This window comes from Abramis brama (assembly GCF_963993115.1).
Source record: "Abramis brama genome assembly, chromosome: 1".
In the NCBI taxonomy this organism is placed as follows: Eukaryota; Metazoa; Chordata; class Actinopteri; order Cypriniformes; family Leuciscidae; genus Abramis; species Abramis brama.
In genome coordinates, this window is record NC_139963.1 from 44850947 (window position 1) to 44868662 (window position 17716).

General features: G+C 45.7%; 1 protein-coding gene across 1 annotated transcript in view; it reads left to right on the top strand.

Annotated features, from left to right (window-relative positions):
- Positions 1 to 870: 870 nt before the first annotated feature.
- LOC311067767 (uncharacterized protein) overlaps positions 871 to 17716 on the top strand; it is an 82198-nt gene continuing 65352 nt past the window's right edge. The window contains exon 1 of the mRNA XM_084089841.1: positions 871 to 997. Coding sequence (XP_083945967.1) covers positions 946 to 997 — 52 coding nt within the window. The 5' untranslated portion in view covers positions 871 to 945. The remainder of the gene's footprint in view (positions 998 to 17716) is intronic.

Genomic DNA, 17716 nt, shown 5'->3' on the forward strand with positions numbered 1-17716 from the left:
CAAACAACCAACTAACAACAGGCTTGCTCAAAAGTTGTGTATTGAAAGTGAGCTTTCCCATGATCGTTATATACTTTATTTCACAACTAAGTTATAAGAACATAACGGCAGGCTCCATCATCGACTCCAGCAAAGAAGTGGCTGTATCGATGCCTCCTTCTCTTCCCAAACTCAACATGCTGTGTTCGTAGATGGCATCCATCCTATCAAACTACTTCCAACTTTTTCTGTGAACACCACTCCAGCTGATGTGGTCTTTCACCTTACGGTAAACACTCCGCAGTTTCTTGCTTCTAATGCGGCACTGCTCGGGCATCTGCTGGAGCCCCTCAGCAGCCATTCTCTCAAAAACATGCTGAAAAATCTTTTTGTTTCTCATCATGCTATCAACTCAATTTGCAACCCTTTATACCCTTCCTTCACCAATGATACCCAGGAAGGTCTGTGCCTCCTGGGTCGACCACGGTAACGTTATGCTGTGCGCCGACAATGTTTTGCAACGGTGTTGTGTTTAAAAAATGGCACCTTGTCATTGCATCCCCTTGTAGCTGTGTGAGCTTCATTGCAAGGGATGCGTGAATTGTATACTTTGAATATAGTATAAGTCACTTTGGATAAAAGCACCTGTCAAATGAATAAATGTAATTGATAATATACCATTTTTATTGAATGAGAAACTCATGTTAAGTTCCCCATGATCTAAGATTGCTGTGCAGTTTCAGGTTACTCCCTTTACAGGTGCTTTTAATTTTGTACTTTCTGCTGATGTTTTTTCCAACTCAGTCATAACTGGTTAAGCTGGATTAGCTGCACTTCTACAGATTTTTTTGTTAACCACAAGGAAGAGAGTAAAACATGTTAAAACATATTATTTTCATGCACCAGATCGCTCTTACAGACCTTTTACTTTGATGATCCAGAGAGAGGATCGTAATTTAACTGAAAATGGACCTGCTTATGATTATTTCTGTGGCTGTAATTCCAGTTATATCTGATGGTATGTACATTGTTCTTTTCTCTTTAACTTAATTCTGGAGGAAAAAGCACAAAAGTAGTCAACGTTTTGGAGGCAGTTTACTGAATTGATGTTGCTCATGATCTTAAAAAAAAAAACGTTTTGATCTAAATGCTTCTGTTTAGTTAAATGCTTGACATTAGTTGATGCCTACTCTATGTATTACTTTCTTAGAAAAAACTGCAAATAATAATATATCTTCTATGATTTGGAGCAAATAATAAACTAAAAGCATCATGAAGTGCTCACTACAGGTTCCTTCTTTCAGTAGTGTTTAAACGCATCCCAGGATGCACCTCAGGAAGATTGTTGATGAATGTCCAGAGTGAGCAGAGCTGGAATTTTAGACAAAATGCAGCTGCAATAGAAAAGAGTTTTATTTTGTAATAAAAAATCTACAGAAGTTCCTATTGAGAATTAACAGAGGTTTAGATGTTGTTTTGTTTCATTTGACGTTACCATTATGGAGATCAGTGTTTGCTTTAGTTGGGCTCTTGACCCTTGACTTTAAGAAACAAAGCCAACAAAAATGAGATCATATTTTGCTGATTATGATGTAACTAAATAACGTTTGGCTCAACTGATGACATCCCATGTCTAATCCCTTATATAGAAAAAAAATATTTGTTTCCATACATCTTAATTTTACATCACTACGCTGTGAAACTACAGCAAAAGAATCAAGCAGTACTGTGTAATCAATTATGAAAAATACTTTAATCTCATTATTCACCAATAAATACTGAACCATGGCTTCAGTTAGACACACACAGACATCAAGAATCAGCCAATGAATCTCAACAAAGGTGACAATCAACAAAAAAAGATAACATCAAATCTGAACATCACAAAACACGCTACTAAAAGTCAACACAAAACCAACAGCAAAAATAAAAGCAAAAAGTACAAATTAAAGAAAATAACCAGACAATTCAGCTGCATAATTTATTCATGCTGCAATGCATGCGTTTTTTGTGACGTGTTGTGAAAGTCATGGATGATTTTTTTTGTACTATACTGGTACCTACCATGCATAGCAGCATGAAACTTTTGATTGTCACCATTGTTGAGATTCATACGCCGATTCTTGAAGCCTGTTTGTGTCTGGTTGATCTAGTAGTTCAAAATGTTCAGAGTATAAACTTTTTAAACTTCTTCATATTTTTTTGGTCAAAACCCCGATATATCTCGCTCTGTAAAATCGCAATGACACTAAATGGTGACATCAAATGAAAATAAAATTACATTTAAATATCTGTCACCTTTTAACGAGAACTTCTGTAGACGTTTAATCCTCCTCTGCTAAGATATTTTGCTAAGATTTAATTTATTTTATATTGATTCCATCTTTTTTTCTGTTCTGTTTTTTCTGTTTTTCCTGTTTTAATGGAAAACAGCATGTTACTGTAAAATTTAGCCGTTTTTTAAAGCAATTTTTTACAGTGGTACTGTCAGAATTTGCCCCTTTTTTACAGCATGGGTTAACAGTGTAGGCTATAGGTTTATACTGTATTTTATAATAGACATATAGATTCAGAGGTTTAAAGTCCAGGTTCAGAAAGTAAAAGTCCTCCTCAGTATTTTGTTCCAATCACCTGATTTGCTAATTAGCACAGTTTTTCAGGCAGGAGATAGAACTAATTAGTGAAATCAGCTGTCTGAGTTCATGGGTGGAATAAACATATGGCAGGACTTTTACTTTCTGACCCCTGGACTATACACCTCTGCTCTGCTCCATATTTAATAAACACAGACTTTGTGGCCTAGATAAGGTCCAGTTCTGGTTTATTTCTTTACTCTTGGCTGACATGTGGGCCAGATCATCATTCCATGTGTGCCAGATGTGGGCCGGATCTGGGACGTCAAACTGTTGCTGTGGGACATCATTCCAATACTGATATTTGTATTATTTCAGAGTTTATCACATTCCTATTATAAAGAATGTGAAGATGTGTCCAGACTTTATCTGTTCCTCAATTTTAATGCAAAGACCAGTCTTGCCAGGCTACATTGAAAGATTAAACTCAGAAAGACATGAGGACACAGAATTGAGATGAGGAGTGTGGTAGATTTTTCCCTAAACCTAACTATCTGGGGCGTCTCTAATTGACACCCAGTTGATCTAACCTGGGGCGTCTACAAATCGACACCCAATACCTTTATCTGGGGCGTCTACAAATCAACATCCAATACCTTTATTCTCTAGCCCTTGCGTCTTCAGTCGACAACTGGCCGAGTTTTCTTGATCTAACTAAATTGCTTCCCTAAACTAGCTCACCTCCTGCGCAGGAATAATCGACAAACAGACATCAACAAATGTCCTTTAAATGCTTTAATCACGGCCGGAAGAGTTCTCGAGCAGTTCTCAGGGAATCTCTCCTAAGAAGCATCAAGGCCGGAGGATCTCATACAAATTCCATTGAGAATCCCACCAACTAAAATAATACAACAGTTTTTTTTTTTTATAGAATAAGGAGGTATGGCAAAAATGTCATGGTGCATAAAATAATTTCCCCACAATTTGATTGGTTTTCATAGAAAAACCCTTCTGTTACCAGGTAAAGCAAACTTTGTTTTAATGATTACTTCATTGTTAATCACAAGGTTCAAATTTAGTCATCTGTCTAGTTTCAATTCCCATATTTGTTAGTTTTACACCTATTTTAAGTTTGCTTTATGAAACAGAATCAACTGACAATAAGTCTGACTAACCAAAATAAGCCTGGCTTGTTTTCTAATCTTGTTTTACGGAACAGCCCTCGGGTTTCAAAGATAGGGGTTAGAAAAAAACGTACTCGGTTGCTAACGTAACCTCGGTTCTCTCTAGAAGAGGGAAGGAGTACTGCGTTTGAAAAACGCAATGGGGAAAACCTCTTTTCCACGAGATACTGAAGCCAAAAAATTATCCTTATAATTTTGAATTATTGCAAAGAGCGTTGCAGCAGCACGCGGCCATGGGCGAGACGGCTCGCTCGCCCATTGGCTGCTCTGCGGCAACTGCATCAGCCTATCGAGCGAGGCCTGAGGTGACGTCAGGCCAATGAGGGCCTCCGCGCCACTTCCCGCCGAAATGGGCGTGGCTTAGCCCTATAAAGGGAAGCTCGGGAGGCTGATTCTCTGATTTTTTCATCGCCGAAGCGAACCAGAGTAGGCTGCATGCACGGCAAGGAACACAGTACTCGTTCCCTCTTCTAGAGAGAACCGAGGTTACGTTAGTAACCGAGTACGTTCTCTTACGAGAGGTCTCTCGTACTGCGTTTGAAAAATGCAATGGGGACCCAATGCAAAGTGCCGTGCGTGCTGGGATCAAACACAAATAAACCTGGAGGCAAAGCCCAGGAATTACAGTGCATAATCACCAGAGGGACTCACAGAGAGTCCTGGAAAACAGGAGGGGGATCCCTGTATCCATATACAGCAGCGTCCGTAGACGCAATGCTAACATACATCACATAGACAAGGCGGGAAGCCTGAACTAATGTGGGAAATGCGGGTCTTACGCAATACTGCCCATAGCATAACAGTCGGCGGCGCGCAGCGCTGACGACCTCAGCGTCCTAGTAAGAAGCACTGATTCGTCTATACCGACAGCAGCTTAGCCTGCAAGGCGGGAACCTCCAGGTTATAGAACCTTATAAATGTAGACGGCGAGGCCCAGCCTGCCGCCATACATATGTCTTGTAAGGAAATCCCGCTAGACCAAGCCCACGAAGAGGCGACGCCTCTCGTGGAGTGCGCTCTGACACCCAACGGGCACTGTAAGCCCTTGGCAGTGTACGCCAGCGCTATGGTGTCAACTATCCATCTGGATAGGCTTTGTTTCGAAACAGCCATTCCCTTGGAACGTCCACTGAACGAGACAAATAGCTGCTCAGTCTGTCTGAAAACAGACGAGCGAGACACATAAGCTCTTAGAGCCCTTACTGGACAAAGAAAGCTTGCGTCCCCTTCCTCGCCCGACACCGGCAGGGCAGACAGGGAAATGACCTGAGCCCGAAACGGTGTGTTGAGGGATTTTGGAACGTAACCGTGCCTAGGTTTGAGTATGACTCTTGAGTCGCTTGGCCCAAACTCTAAGCATGCCGCGCTCACCGAGAGCGCGTGCAGGTCACCTACGCGCTTCACTGAAGCGAGAGCCAACAAAATCACTGTTTTGAAAGACAGATGTTTGAGGCTAATCGTTTGGATAGGCTCGAAAGGGTCACCTTTCATGGCTTCCAAAACCGTAGAGAGGTCCCACATAGGGACTGAAGGAGGTCTGGGAGGATTCAGCCTCCTAGCTCCCCTGAGGAAGCAGATGACTAAATCGTTCCTTCCTATTGACTGACTGAGCGTTGACTTAGAAAACGCTGCGATAGCCGCCACATAGACTTTGAGCGTGGATGGGGCTCTGCCCTTATCCAGCAGCTCCTGTAGGAAGGAGAGAACCTCCGTCACCCCACAGTCGAAGGGTGAAAAGCCCCGAGCTGTGCACCAGCCGGAGAATACCTAGCACTTTGAGCAGGGACGTGAGGGACTGAAATTCAGCCAGGGACTTTATGATGAAGAGGCCTTTTACACGAGTGCCCTTGGTGCACGAGCAGGATTTTTTGCAGTTATTTTAATTCTAATAGTGTTTTTATGGTATAAAGAGAATCAGATTATGCTGAAGACCTTCAAGAAACTTTAGGATAACACCTGCCTCCTCAGGTTGTATAAGCAAGTCACCACTGCACTGAACACAACCAGGTCAGCAAAACCTAATCTCGAACACATAAGTCACAGTATACTGCTAACTACCAGCATGTCATGTGTACAGTCAGTCGGAGTGATGAAATAGTTACAAATACTCACACATACCCACTCAGATACTCAAAAACTACAATGCAGTCCCATAAAATAGAGATTGTGTGTGTGTGTGTGTGTGTACTCACTTTCAACTCTCCCTGGCTCTGCTTCCCCTGTGCTGGACCCTGCCTCTGCTGGACCCTGCCTCTGCTTACTGATTGTACAGCTACATATGCATGAGAAGAACATCAGTAATAAATATGACTAAAGCCCTATTCGCACGGGATTAGTATTACCTAGGGACCTCCGGTAATTTGTAATAATCGCAGAGGTCGTCTGTGATTTTTATCCCGTGCGAATCTGCCATGTCTGTAAAAATGTCTGTAAAAATTCCCCCGAAAATTACCTACCGTATTTCGGCCAACACAGGGGTCCTCTGATAATACCAGTCCCGTGCGAATCCCCATGTCTGTGATTTGGGCTGTTTTTCTGTGAGCCTATCGTTTCCTAAAGAACGTAACCATTATGGGCCGTTTAACAGTCCATTTTACGTCTGTATTAAAACTATATTAACAATAAAATCTCTCGATATGCCCTACTCCAATCCGATTATAGTTTTTCTCCAATAAAAACTATGAAGTGCTGCAAAAGAGAAAACAAACTACAGTAAAGACGTGATCCGGAAGCTCAACTCGGACCGTTGTCATGGAAATGTCAAATTAATCATTTTGGCGCAACATGGAAGCTCTTTTGGAAAGTTTGGACGCTTTTTGTGGTAGTGTAACTTAGTAGTCTGTATCGTGGAGCATTTCTTTGTCTCACACGGCCTCTAAAGACGTCCATTCTGTAAGTATCTCAAGAAATCAAAGTGTGAAAGAGTAAAAATGATATAAAATGAAATAAACCAAATAAAATGAATAGAAGAACAAGCCTATCGCGACGTTTCGGTATTTTTTAATACCTTCTTCAGGCAGGCTTGTTGTAAATATGGACAAAGAATAAAAGAAAAAGAAGATATATATTTATACAATAATATGATATTCTATAATATATATAATATATTTATTTAATAAATTAGTAAATAATAAAACTTTTTTTTTATTGCAATACTGCAGCGCGATCTTCGTTTCAGCACGTTCAGCTAGTGAAGTGTGAATGGGTGGGTGCACGCTGTAAAGTCCGTAAACTCGAGGGAATTACGAACATTTATTTGCCCGTGTGAATGAGCCACCAAAAACACAGACGTCAGGGGGTAATTTCTTAATTACAGAGGTCCAGGGGTAATACTAATCCCGTGCGAATAGGGCTTAAGAATAATACATTTTCTAATTCAATATGTGCTTCAGTCAGGTTATTATCTAGTATGTGGAACTATTGGCATTTTATCCTATATGTAAATATGTAATATTGTGCCGTATTTTTCTATTTTTGTATGTGTCCTTAATAAAGCTTTGATTGATTGATTGATTGATATGCCTTATATGATTGCCTACCCAGCCCTGCACACTGCCCCTCTACCTGTCTGTTTCCTGGTTCCTGCTCCTCCTCTCTTCTCCTCCTCCTGCTCCTCCTTCTCCTCTCTTCTCCTCCTGCTGCTCCTCCTCCTCTCTTCTCCTCATGCTCCTCTTCCTCTCTCCTCCTGCTCCTCCTCCTCTCTCCTCCTGCTGCCCCTCCTCCTCCTCTCTCCTCCTGCTGCTCCTCCTCTCTCCTCCTGCTCCTCCTCCTCTCTCCTCCTGCTGCTCCTCCTCTCTCCTCCTGCTGCTCCTCCTCTCCTCCTGCTCCTCCTCCTCTCTCCTCCTGCTGCTCCTCCTCCTCTCTTCTCCTCATGCTTCTCCTCATGCTTCTCCTCTCTCCTCCTCCTGCTACTCCTCCTCCTCCTCTCTTCTCCTCATGCTTCTCCTCTCCTGCTGCTTCTCCTCTCTTCTCCTCCTGCTCCTCCTCCTCTCTTCTCCTCATGCTTCTCCTCTCCTGCTGCTTCTCCTCTCTTCTCCTCCTGCTCCTCCTCCTCTCTTCTCCTCCTGCTCCTCCTCCTCTCTTCTCCTCCTGCTCCTCCTCCTCTCTCCTCCTGCTGCTCCTTCTCTCTCCTCCTGCTGCCCCTCCTCCTCCTCCTCTCTCCTCCTGCTGCTCCTCCTCTCTCCTCCTCCTCTCTTCTCCTCATGCTTCTCCTCTCTCCTCCTGCTACTCCTCCTCCTCTCTTCTCCTCATGCTTCTCCTCTCTTCTCCTCATGCTTCTCCTCTCCTGCTGCTTCTCCTCTCTCCTGCTGCTCCTCTTCCTCTCTTCTCCTCATGCTCCTCCTCTCTCCTCCTGCTGCTTCTCCTCTCTCCTCCTGCTGCTCCTCCTCCTCTCTCCTCTTTCTCTCTTCTCCTCCTCTTCTCTCCTCCTGCTCCTCTTCCTCTCTTCTCCTCATGCTTCTCTCTCCTTCTGCTGCTCCTCCTCTCTTCTCCTCCTGCTGCTCCTCCTCCTCTCTTCTCCTCATGCTTCTCCTCTCTCCTGCTGCTCCTCCTCCTCTATTCTCCTCATGCTTCTCCTCTCTCCTCCTGCTGCTACTCCTCTCTTCTCCTCATGCTTCTCCTCTCTTCTCCTCATGATGCTGGTCCTCCTCCTCTCTTCTCCTCCTGCTTCTCCTCTCTCTTCCTGCTGCTCCTCTTCCTCTCTTATCCTCATGCTTCTCCTCTCTCCTCATGCTCCCCCTCTCTCCTCTGCTGCTCCTCCTCCTCCTACTGCTGCTCCTCCTCTCTCCTCTTCCTCTCTTCTCCTCCTCCTCTCTCCTCCTGCTCCTCTTCCTCTCTTATCCTCATGCTCCTCCTCTCTCATCATGCTCCCCTCTCTCCTCTGCTGCTCCTCCTCTCTCCTCCTCCTCCTCTCTCCTCCTGCTGCTCCTCTTCCTCTCTTCTCCTCCTCCTCTCTCCTCCTGCTCCTCTTCCTCTCTTCTCCTCCTCCTCTCTTCTCCTCCTCCTCTCTCCTCCTGCTCCTCTTCCTCTCTTCTCCTCAACTATCCTACCTCACATCACCAGCAATCTTTGGAGGAGTTTACTCGACTCTGCAACTCTGTCTATGACTCCATCGTTGTCTAAAGTCATTAGGATCTCTTTCTCTGTGCACATTAGCATGAATGCCTCAAGACGCTCCTGTGTCAGGGTGCTCCTCAGTCTGTTCTTTACAAACTTGAGTGTAGAAAAGGTCCTCTCACAGGCCACTTGACTGAAAGAGAGTGTAAGCAAGAACTTGTAGGCCAGTCCAATGACATGATAGGCATCAGTGAGGAGGTTGTATTTGGAGAGGATATGATAAACACAGATTGCACAGTCTTTACAGGAGGTGCAGCTGGTGTTATTCAGTTCCATGTCTTCTCCATCCTCTGTCTCTTCTGCAGTCCGGACAGTGTATGACTCCAAATGTGGCAACTTAAGTCTCTCCCACTGGTTGGCCAGACTACAGAGCTCGGCACTGAGCCTTCCAGATGTTGCTCTTTCATCGAACCTAAGGAGGCATTTACTGAGGTGTTTGAGTGATTCAGATGGAAGCCCCCTATCTCTTAGTGTACCAAAATTCCTTGGGTCGAGGCATGCAAAATCATCATAAAGAGCTCCATTTGCAGAATAGTGAGTCTGAATGCTCTGAGTCACTGTGTCCAAAATGACATTGTGCACCTTGATCCTGTACTGATCCTCTGTATTCAATGAATGTTCTTCCTCTGCTACTTCACCTGACATGGTCTTTTTCTTTCTGATTTTTTTTTTCAGGTAGAGCCCCCTGAACCACCTCTTTAGATCCATTCTCCTCCAGCTCCTTGTTAGCCCATTCAACAAAGACATTTGCAGCTTTTGTGACACCATCCATGTCCCTGTTGCAGGATTTTAGGCTGTCTTGGGCCCCCATAACTAGTCGATGAGCAGTGATTAGGTCCATGCCACTGGTCTGGAGGTATCTGGAGAGTGGTGAGGTAATCTCAAAGATTCTCAAGAATAGCTGCGCTGTCAGCACCGTCTCATGCTTCAGTAGGGACTCCATGTACCCCTTAGCTCTTGCTCTGACATGTGCTTTGATTGACATATCTTCCACTATCCTTTTCAGTGTTATGATTAAATCAACATACAAAGCATTGTCAGGGTTACCAAAACAGCCAAATATCTTGCTTAGGGCCTGGTCCTTGGCCCACCATCTTGTCTCCCCGATAGGAGACAGCCGTCTGTGTCGCTTGTCATCACTCACTTCCTCCCACATTTTCATACGCTTGTATGAGTCCTTGATAAATACAGCAACATCGTTCACTATGGAGAAAAGGGATGCACTTTCTATCACAGCACTCGTGGTGTCTCCCAGAATAAGATTAAGCACATGTGCATAGCACCAGATGTGCACTTGGTTAGGAGACTCTGATGACAGTAAAGCAGAGAACCCCTTGTACTGGCCTTGCATGTTTGCGGCTCCATCTGTTGAGTTGCCAACACAGTTCCTAAGCTCAATATCCACCTTTGCCAGAGTTTTTTTAAGTAGCTCCACAAAATACTCTCCAGTTGATGACTCACAATCAACCACACCTATGAGCTTCTCATGGACCACATCAGTCACATATCTGAGGATAACAGCACACTGGTCTGTGGAGGTAACATCTTGTGTGGTGTCAATCTGCAGAGAAAACATTCCTGCTTGCCTTATTTCCCTTGAAATGCTTTCTTTGATTAAGTGGCTGATTACATCAATCACTTTGTTTACAGATGTTTTAGAGAGCAGTGTAACGAAAGATCCTCTGCCTTTAACCCCGGTCTTATTTAGGCTTTGGCTTTTTTGCACACATTCATTCACATGTTCTTGCAGAGAGACATCAAATTTGCTCAGCAGAATGATCATTTCCAAGAAGTTTCCATGATCAACAGCAATGTTGTTCCATGTGTATGCAGCTTCAAATTTGGTGCCTCTATAGCTAAGACCACACTTTCTGATTACTTTTATCACTTCTATGACACGGTCCATGACTTGGCGTTTCTTTCTGACTTGGTCACGATGAAGAGACCCTTGTTTTCCCCTTAGTAGGCTTGCTATGTCTGCTTGACTGGCCATCATAAAATATGCTTCTGCACTGTCTCTGTGAACTTGGTTTCTTTCGTGCTCTTCTATTCTCTGATGTGCATGCTTCCAGGCTGTCATTCCCCCCTTAATGAATGCACTTTCATTTGCAGATGGCTTTGCATATGCCAAACATACTGTGCAGTACAGTGAGTTTTCTTTCTTACAGTATGTGAGCCACTTTCTCATAATGCCATCTTTGGTATGATAGATACTCGTGCCTTTTCTGGTGGGTTGTTGAGGGTGGTAAGAAAAAAAAAAATCTAAATCTTTGGAGGCCGGGCGTGTATAAAAATCAAAGCCCTCATCTTCAGCTCTGTTTAGGTCTATCCCTGGTGCATCCTCACGTGTCTTGGACCCTGCCTCTGCCTGTACTGGTTGTACTGCATGAGAAGAACGTGCCGTCACTATATCTTATTCTATCTATGCATAATATGATTGCCTACCCAGCCCTGCACACTGCCCCTGTACCTGTCACTGTTTTTGTACTGGTTCCATTCTCCTCCTCCTCCTGCTCTGCTTTCTCTTGCTGCTTTCCTTCCTCCTGCTCCTCCTCCTTCTCTCCCTCCTCATCAATATGACTGCAGGGGTCCTCATCAACCTGTCCCTCTCCATCACTGACCTTAACAGCTAATACATACATAGAGACATACAGAGATTCCTTGCTTATAGACTTTATGTAGCTCTGCCCCTTTTCAGGGCTGCGCTCGTTGTCTTTTGACTTCCGGTCTGTATTTTCACAGCGATCTTGCGTGTTTATTAATGAACGGCTCGTTTTAATATCTTCCCGGTCGACTGACATTTGTTTAGTCATCTGCTTTAAACATTACAGTCCTCATGATAACTTTCGTTCACTTTACATTAAGTAAATCTACTTCAAAAGCTAATTACTCCTGGACAGCAATGCCATAGAAATATACAGAGCGACTGCAAAATAGAAGTTAAAAGACAATTTTCTAAAGATGGCGGTGCCCTCGTTTCTCTGGCGCATAAGGTCTATAGAAGGATGTTGTCTGTGTGTGATGACACACTGCAAACTGCTGTTTATAATATATAATATATCTATAAATATATAATATTTATTACATGGCTTGGTTGAATTCTAATGTAGAATGCGGTGTGTTATTTCTTGATAACAGACCGCTACTAAGTATAACACACCGTTGCCATGAAAAACAGAGCGTTGCTATGGGCGCAGGATTCTAACCGTAGAGACAGAACGGACTATTTTCTTTAGCAGAAGCAATACAATCGTTTATAAATTAATAAACTCCTTTTTAAATCAATATTTTGTGTCAAATTATTGATTTATTTGGTAGGTAGCCATGTAATAAGTGGGATAATGTAGAGCGAGGCGGTTGTTATAGCGAAATCAACCCCTTCAGGCTGATTCAAGCTCCGCTTCGCGTCAGGGACCTGATCAGCCTGTCGGGGTTGTATTCGCTATAACAACCGCCTCGCTCTACATTATCCCTTACTTATTAAATGGCTTGGTTGAATTCTAATGTAGAATGCGGTCTGTTATTTCTTGATAACAGACCGCTGCTAAGTATAACACACCTTTTGTACTGGTTCCATTCTCCTCCTCCTCCTGCTCTTCTTTCTCTTGCTGCTTTCCTTCCTCCTGCTCCTCCTCCTTCTCTCCCTCCTCATCAATATGACTGCAAGGGTCATCATCAACCTGTCCCTCTCCATCACTGACCTTAACAGCTAATATACATACAGACATACAGAGATTCCTTGCTTATAGACTTTATGTAGCCCCGCCCCTTTTCAGCGCTGCATTGCCATGGACACACAGGATTCTAACCGTAGAGATGGTGTGGTGAACAAATGAGTCCTACTGAAGAGATGAGTCCGAGCTTAGGACCCAAACAATCGGATTGGTTCAAAGCACGTTTTATGTATAATCGCTTTAGTGCCTGGTTACAAATCATACAAAATCACTTTATTATATAAGACGTTTGTACTACGTTATAACGAGTCATTAATGTATTTTAACTTACATGTCATATACTAGTATTTAACCAAAGCTATAATTTCGTGACACAATAACAGTCGTATTTTTACATTTCGCGGTCTTTCTCCTCTGCTATTGACGCAGCTCTCTTCAGTCGGACTCATTTGCTCACCACACCGGAACGGACTATTTTCTTTAGCGGAACCAATACAATCGTTTTTAAAGGGATAGTTCACCCAAAAATGAAAATTCTGTCTTCATTTACTCACCCTCAAGATGTTTCAAACCTGTATGAATTTCTTTCTTCTGTTGAACTCAAAAGAAGATATTCTGATGAATGTCAGGAAACCAAGCAGTTGATGGTCCCCATTGACTTCCATAGTATTTTTTTTCCTACTATGGAAGTCAATTGGGGACCAGAAACTGTTTAGTTACCAATCTTATTCAAAATATCTTATTTTGTGTTTAACTGAGGAAAGAAATTCATACAGGTGTGGAACAACTTGAGGGTGAGTAAATGATGACAGAATTTTCATTTTTGGGTGAACTTTCCCTTTAAATCAATAAACTCCTTTTTAAATCAATATTTTGTGTCGAATTATTGATTTATTTGGTCGGTAGCCATGTAATAAGCAGGATAATGTAGATCGCGTCGGGGTTCTGATCAGCCTGTCGTGGTTGTGTAAGGGTTAATGCCCTTCGAGGTGTCCATTGTCCGGTATTAATGGACGACGGCGAGGCGTGCGCGTCGGACGGTTGCCTCCGCCGAAGTCCATTAATACCTGACAATGGACACCTTGAAGGGCATTAACCCGCTTATACCATGGTCACTTGCCAAATAACACATTTAAACAGTTTATATTTTAATTAGTTTTACAATCGAAATCTAAAGTTTTTACAAACAATAACTTGGTTTCCCTGGTTACGCCTGACAGTTTGTCCTCTATCACTTTTTAATGGACACCCTGCAGCCAATCAGAATCGAGTATTCACCCAGACCATGGTATAAATTCGCTATAACAACCGCCTCGCACTACATTATCCCTTACATAATATATATATGCCTATATTTAAATGCAAATATAAATACTTTCAGTGTATAATAAATGCATCACTAATCGTGCACCTGTCCTGTCCATGCTGCTGGGTCCTTCCTCATCTGCACCTACTGCCACAGCACCCTTTTCACTGCGGAAAAGGTCTGTTAATTTGACGCATTTAGCTGCCTCTTGTGCCAACATTTTTTTCTTTTTCATTCTTATTTTTTCGGCCCCACCCATTTCTTTCTCTTCTTTACTTCTTTTCGCCATTTTTACCGTCTGTCTTCTCTGTTGTATTCACACAAACCCAAACCTAACCAAATATAAACTCCTTTGATCGGCGCCCGCGCCTTTGAGCCAATCGGATGTCAGGAAAAACGAGGATCAGTCCAAGTTGGGAGGGGGCGCTCGTATCCCCCCTCAAGATTGAAGTATTGGTTTGGCCCAGTCTGAAACACACACACAGACACACAGCGTTCCGCTGCAGCTGAGCGGCCGGCCAGGCCGGTACGGTTGCTAATCATTTAAAAAAAAAAAAAAAAAAAATTGTATTGCCCACCGGCCGGTTCGGCCTGAAATGGACCGGCCGTTCGGGATTGTTCCCGGTATTCCCGATTGCCAATCCGCCCCTGACTTTGAGGCATAGAGCCGTCTGGTAGACGGAGCTCTAGCCTGAGTGATAGTATTTAGCACTCCCACTGAGAGGTCAGCGGGTACCCGTTGAGCGCCCACACGTGGAGGGACCACAACTCCGGGTGAGGATGCCAAATCGAACCCCTGGCCTGAGAGAGGAGGTCCCTCCTCAATGGCACTGGCCATGGGGCAGTGTCTGCTAACCGCATCAGAACTGGGAACCATGGTTGGTTCTTCCAGAGCGGTGCTACAAGCAGCACTGAGCATTTTATTTCCCTGATCCGTTCTATCACCTGAGGCAGGAGAGAGATGGGGGGAAAAGCGTAGAGCGGACAGCGCGGCCACGTTTGGGACAGTGCGCTCTCGCTCTTGGAAAAGAACACAGGGCAGTTAGCGTTTTCGTGAGACGCGAACAGGTCTACTTCCGCTCTGCCGAATCTCTCCCACAACAGCTGGACTGTTTGCGGGTGTAGAGACCATTCGCTCGCCGGAATGTTGTTCCTGGACAGTCTGTCTGTCCCCAAATTCTGAAGCCCAGGCACGTGCACTGCTCTCAGCGAGCGCAGGTTGTGCTGAGCCCATACCAGGAGGCGTTCCGCCAGCCTGTATAAGTTTCGGGATCTGAGACCGCCCTGGCGATTTATGTAGGACACCACAGACATGTTGTCCGAGCGGACTAAGACGTGGTGGCCCTTTATTTGGGGACGAAAACACGTCAGCGCGTTGTCCACTGCCAGCATTTCCAGGCAGTTGATATGTTGAAGCTTCTCCCGTTCTGACCACTGGCCGAAGAACGGTCTGCCCTCGAGCAGCGCTCCCCATGCCGAGGTGGAGGCATCTGTCGACACCACTTTCACTCTCGAGGAAGTCCCCAGGCTTACACCTGATTAGTACCAGTCGCTTGCTTTCCAAGGTTTCAGAGCTGCAACACAACTCTGATCGACCTTGAGACGCAGCTGACCGGATGCCCACGCTCTGCGCGGTACTCGCGCTTTCAACCAGAACTGCAGAGGGCGCATGCGGAGCAGGCCCAGCTGAAGAACTGATGATGCTGAGGCCATAAGACCAAGCATCCTTTGAAATTTCCTGAGCGGGACGGTCGGAAAAAGCTTGCTGCGCGCTGAATGTCTAGCACGCGCTGTGATGACAGCCGCGCTATCATAGACTGTGAGTCCAGAACTGTGCCCAGAAACGATATCGTTTGACTGGGGTTCAGAGAGCTCTTCGCCCAATTGACTCTGAGACCAAGATTCTCGAGGTGATCGAGTAAAATGGTCCTGTGCTCCACAAGCTCTGATCGTGATTGAGCTAGAATCAGCCAGTCGTCCAAATAGTTCAGCACTCGCATGCCTCGGAGTCTGAGAGGTGCGAGCGCTGCATCCATGCACCTCGTAAATGTACGGGGCGCTAGGGACAAACCGAACGGCAGGACTGTGTACTGATATGCCTGGCCCTCGAAGGCGAATCTCAAGTATCGCCTGTGACGTGACGCTATCTGTATTTGAAAATACGCGTCCTTCAGATCTATCGACATAAACCAGTCTCCTCGGCGAATCTGCGCGAGGATTTGTCTGGTCGTGAGCATTTTGAAACTGCGTTTCGTCAATGCTTTGTTCAGCTGTCTTAGATCCAGTATGGGTCTGAGACCCCCGTCTTTTTTCGGTACCAGGAAGTATCTGCTGTACAGCCCCCCTTCGCTTTGAGCTTGAGATAAAGGCTCTATAGCCCCTTTGCTCAGCAGTTTTGATAATTCGGCTCGAAGTAGGTGTGCTACTTCTGAATTCACCGTAGTTTCGACACGCACTGTGAAGCGGCGAGGGCGTCGACAAAACTGTAGCGAGTAGCCTCTCTTTATAATGTCTAGCACCCATTCCGAAACCCCTGGAAGCGCTGCCCATGCATCCGCGTGGTTGGCTAGGGGTTGGATGCGAAGCGCGCTCTGTTCGCTGGGCGACAGAAGCGCTTCGGCGTGCTGTAATATAGGCATCATGCCTGTGACATTCGAGGCGGGGAGCGCGCTGATCACAGCGGGCAGAGCGCTCGCTCTCGACCCCGCTACGGTGCTTAACCGAGTGAGGGAGGGCTAAGCGAGTCCCGTAGGACTCATAATGTCTGTGAGTAAGTGTGGGCGCGGGGGAGCGGGCACATTTACTGCTTTGGACGCGCTGTCTGCCTGAGCAGAGCAGGCGCGCACCGGTTTCGTTTTTACAGAAACCGTGCGACATGTATGACATATATGTGTTTGTGGGCACTGGGCAGTGGGCACGTTTACTATGTTGAGTGCGCAATCGACATGAGTCGATTTTATGAGCGCGTGCCCTGTGTGAAAGGCTGTGCTTGTGTGCAAGGATGGGCACTTGGTAGTGGGCATCAGCTCTACACTTATAGCATCGGCCGTGGCCGGGACACCAGAAAATACACTCTTTACGGGATTTATCTGGGTAGCCGTGAAAACGGCTTTTGTGTGCAGGCAAGCGGGCAGCTCTACGGGCTTGCGCATTGCAGAATACGCTGAGACAGTCACAATTCCTGGAACTGAAACAGCGGTGCGCTTTGGTGAGAGTTCGGCCGCGGCGGGACTCAAACGCCGGCGCTTTCCTAGGCGTGCTAGGACGGCTTCGGGGCTTCCGGTTTCACCGCAATCCTTGGCCGTGGCCCACGGGGAACGGGGCGGTGGCTGGTCGAGCGAGAGCGGGGTCGAGAGCTGCGGTCCTGTCGGCGTTGCGATGAAGCAGCGGAAGGCGGAGGCTGTGGCTGAGAGCTCCGAGCAGTCGGCTTTGCACGACCCGCTGCAGAGCTGGAGCGCTTCGGCATGAAGTGCTTGAAGGCTTGTGAAGCCATACATCGTCCAATGGCCTGTGCAGCAGACTTAGTAGCGCGGAGGGAGAGATCCGAAGCGCTTCTTAAGTCCGTAAGGCAGATTGCGTCAGATCCCATCTCGTCCAGCTTTCGGAGGAGATCACCCTGGAAAATCTGCAGCGTGGCCATCGTGTGTAGTGCAGACGCAGCCTGCCCAGCGGCGGAGAAGATTCGCGCGAGCAGTGTTGACGTCGTGCAGCAGGCTTTAGATGGCAGCACCGGTTTCGTCCGCCGTCCAGCAGAGGGCGGGCAAAGGTGGGTTGCTATCGCCTGTTCAACCGGCGGAAGTGAATGGTAGCCCCTGTTTTTAGCATCGTCAAGGGTGGCGAATGCTGGTGACACAGACGAACGTGTTCGTGCTGAGAAGGGAGCGC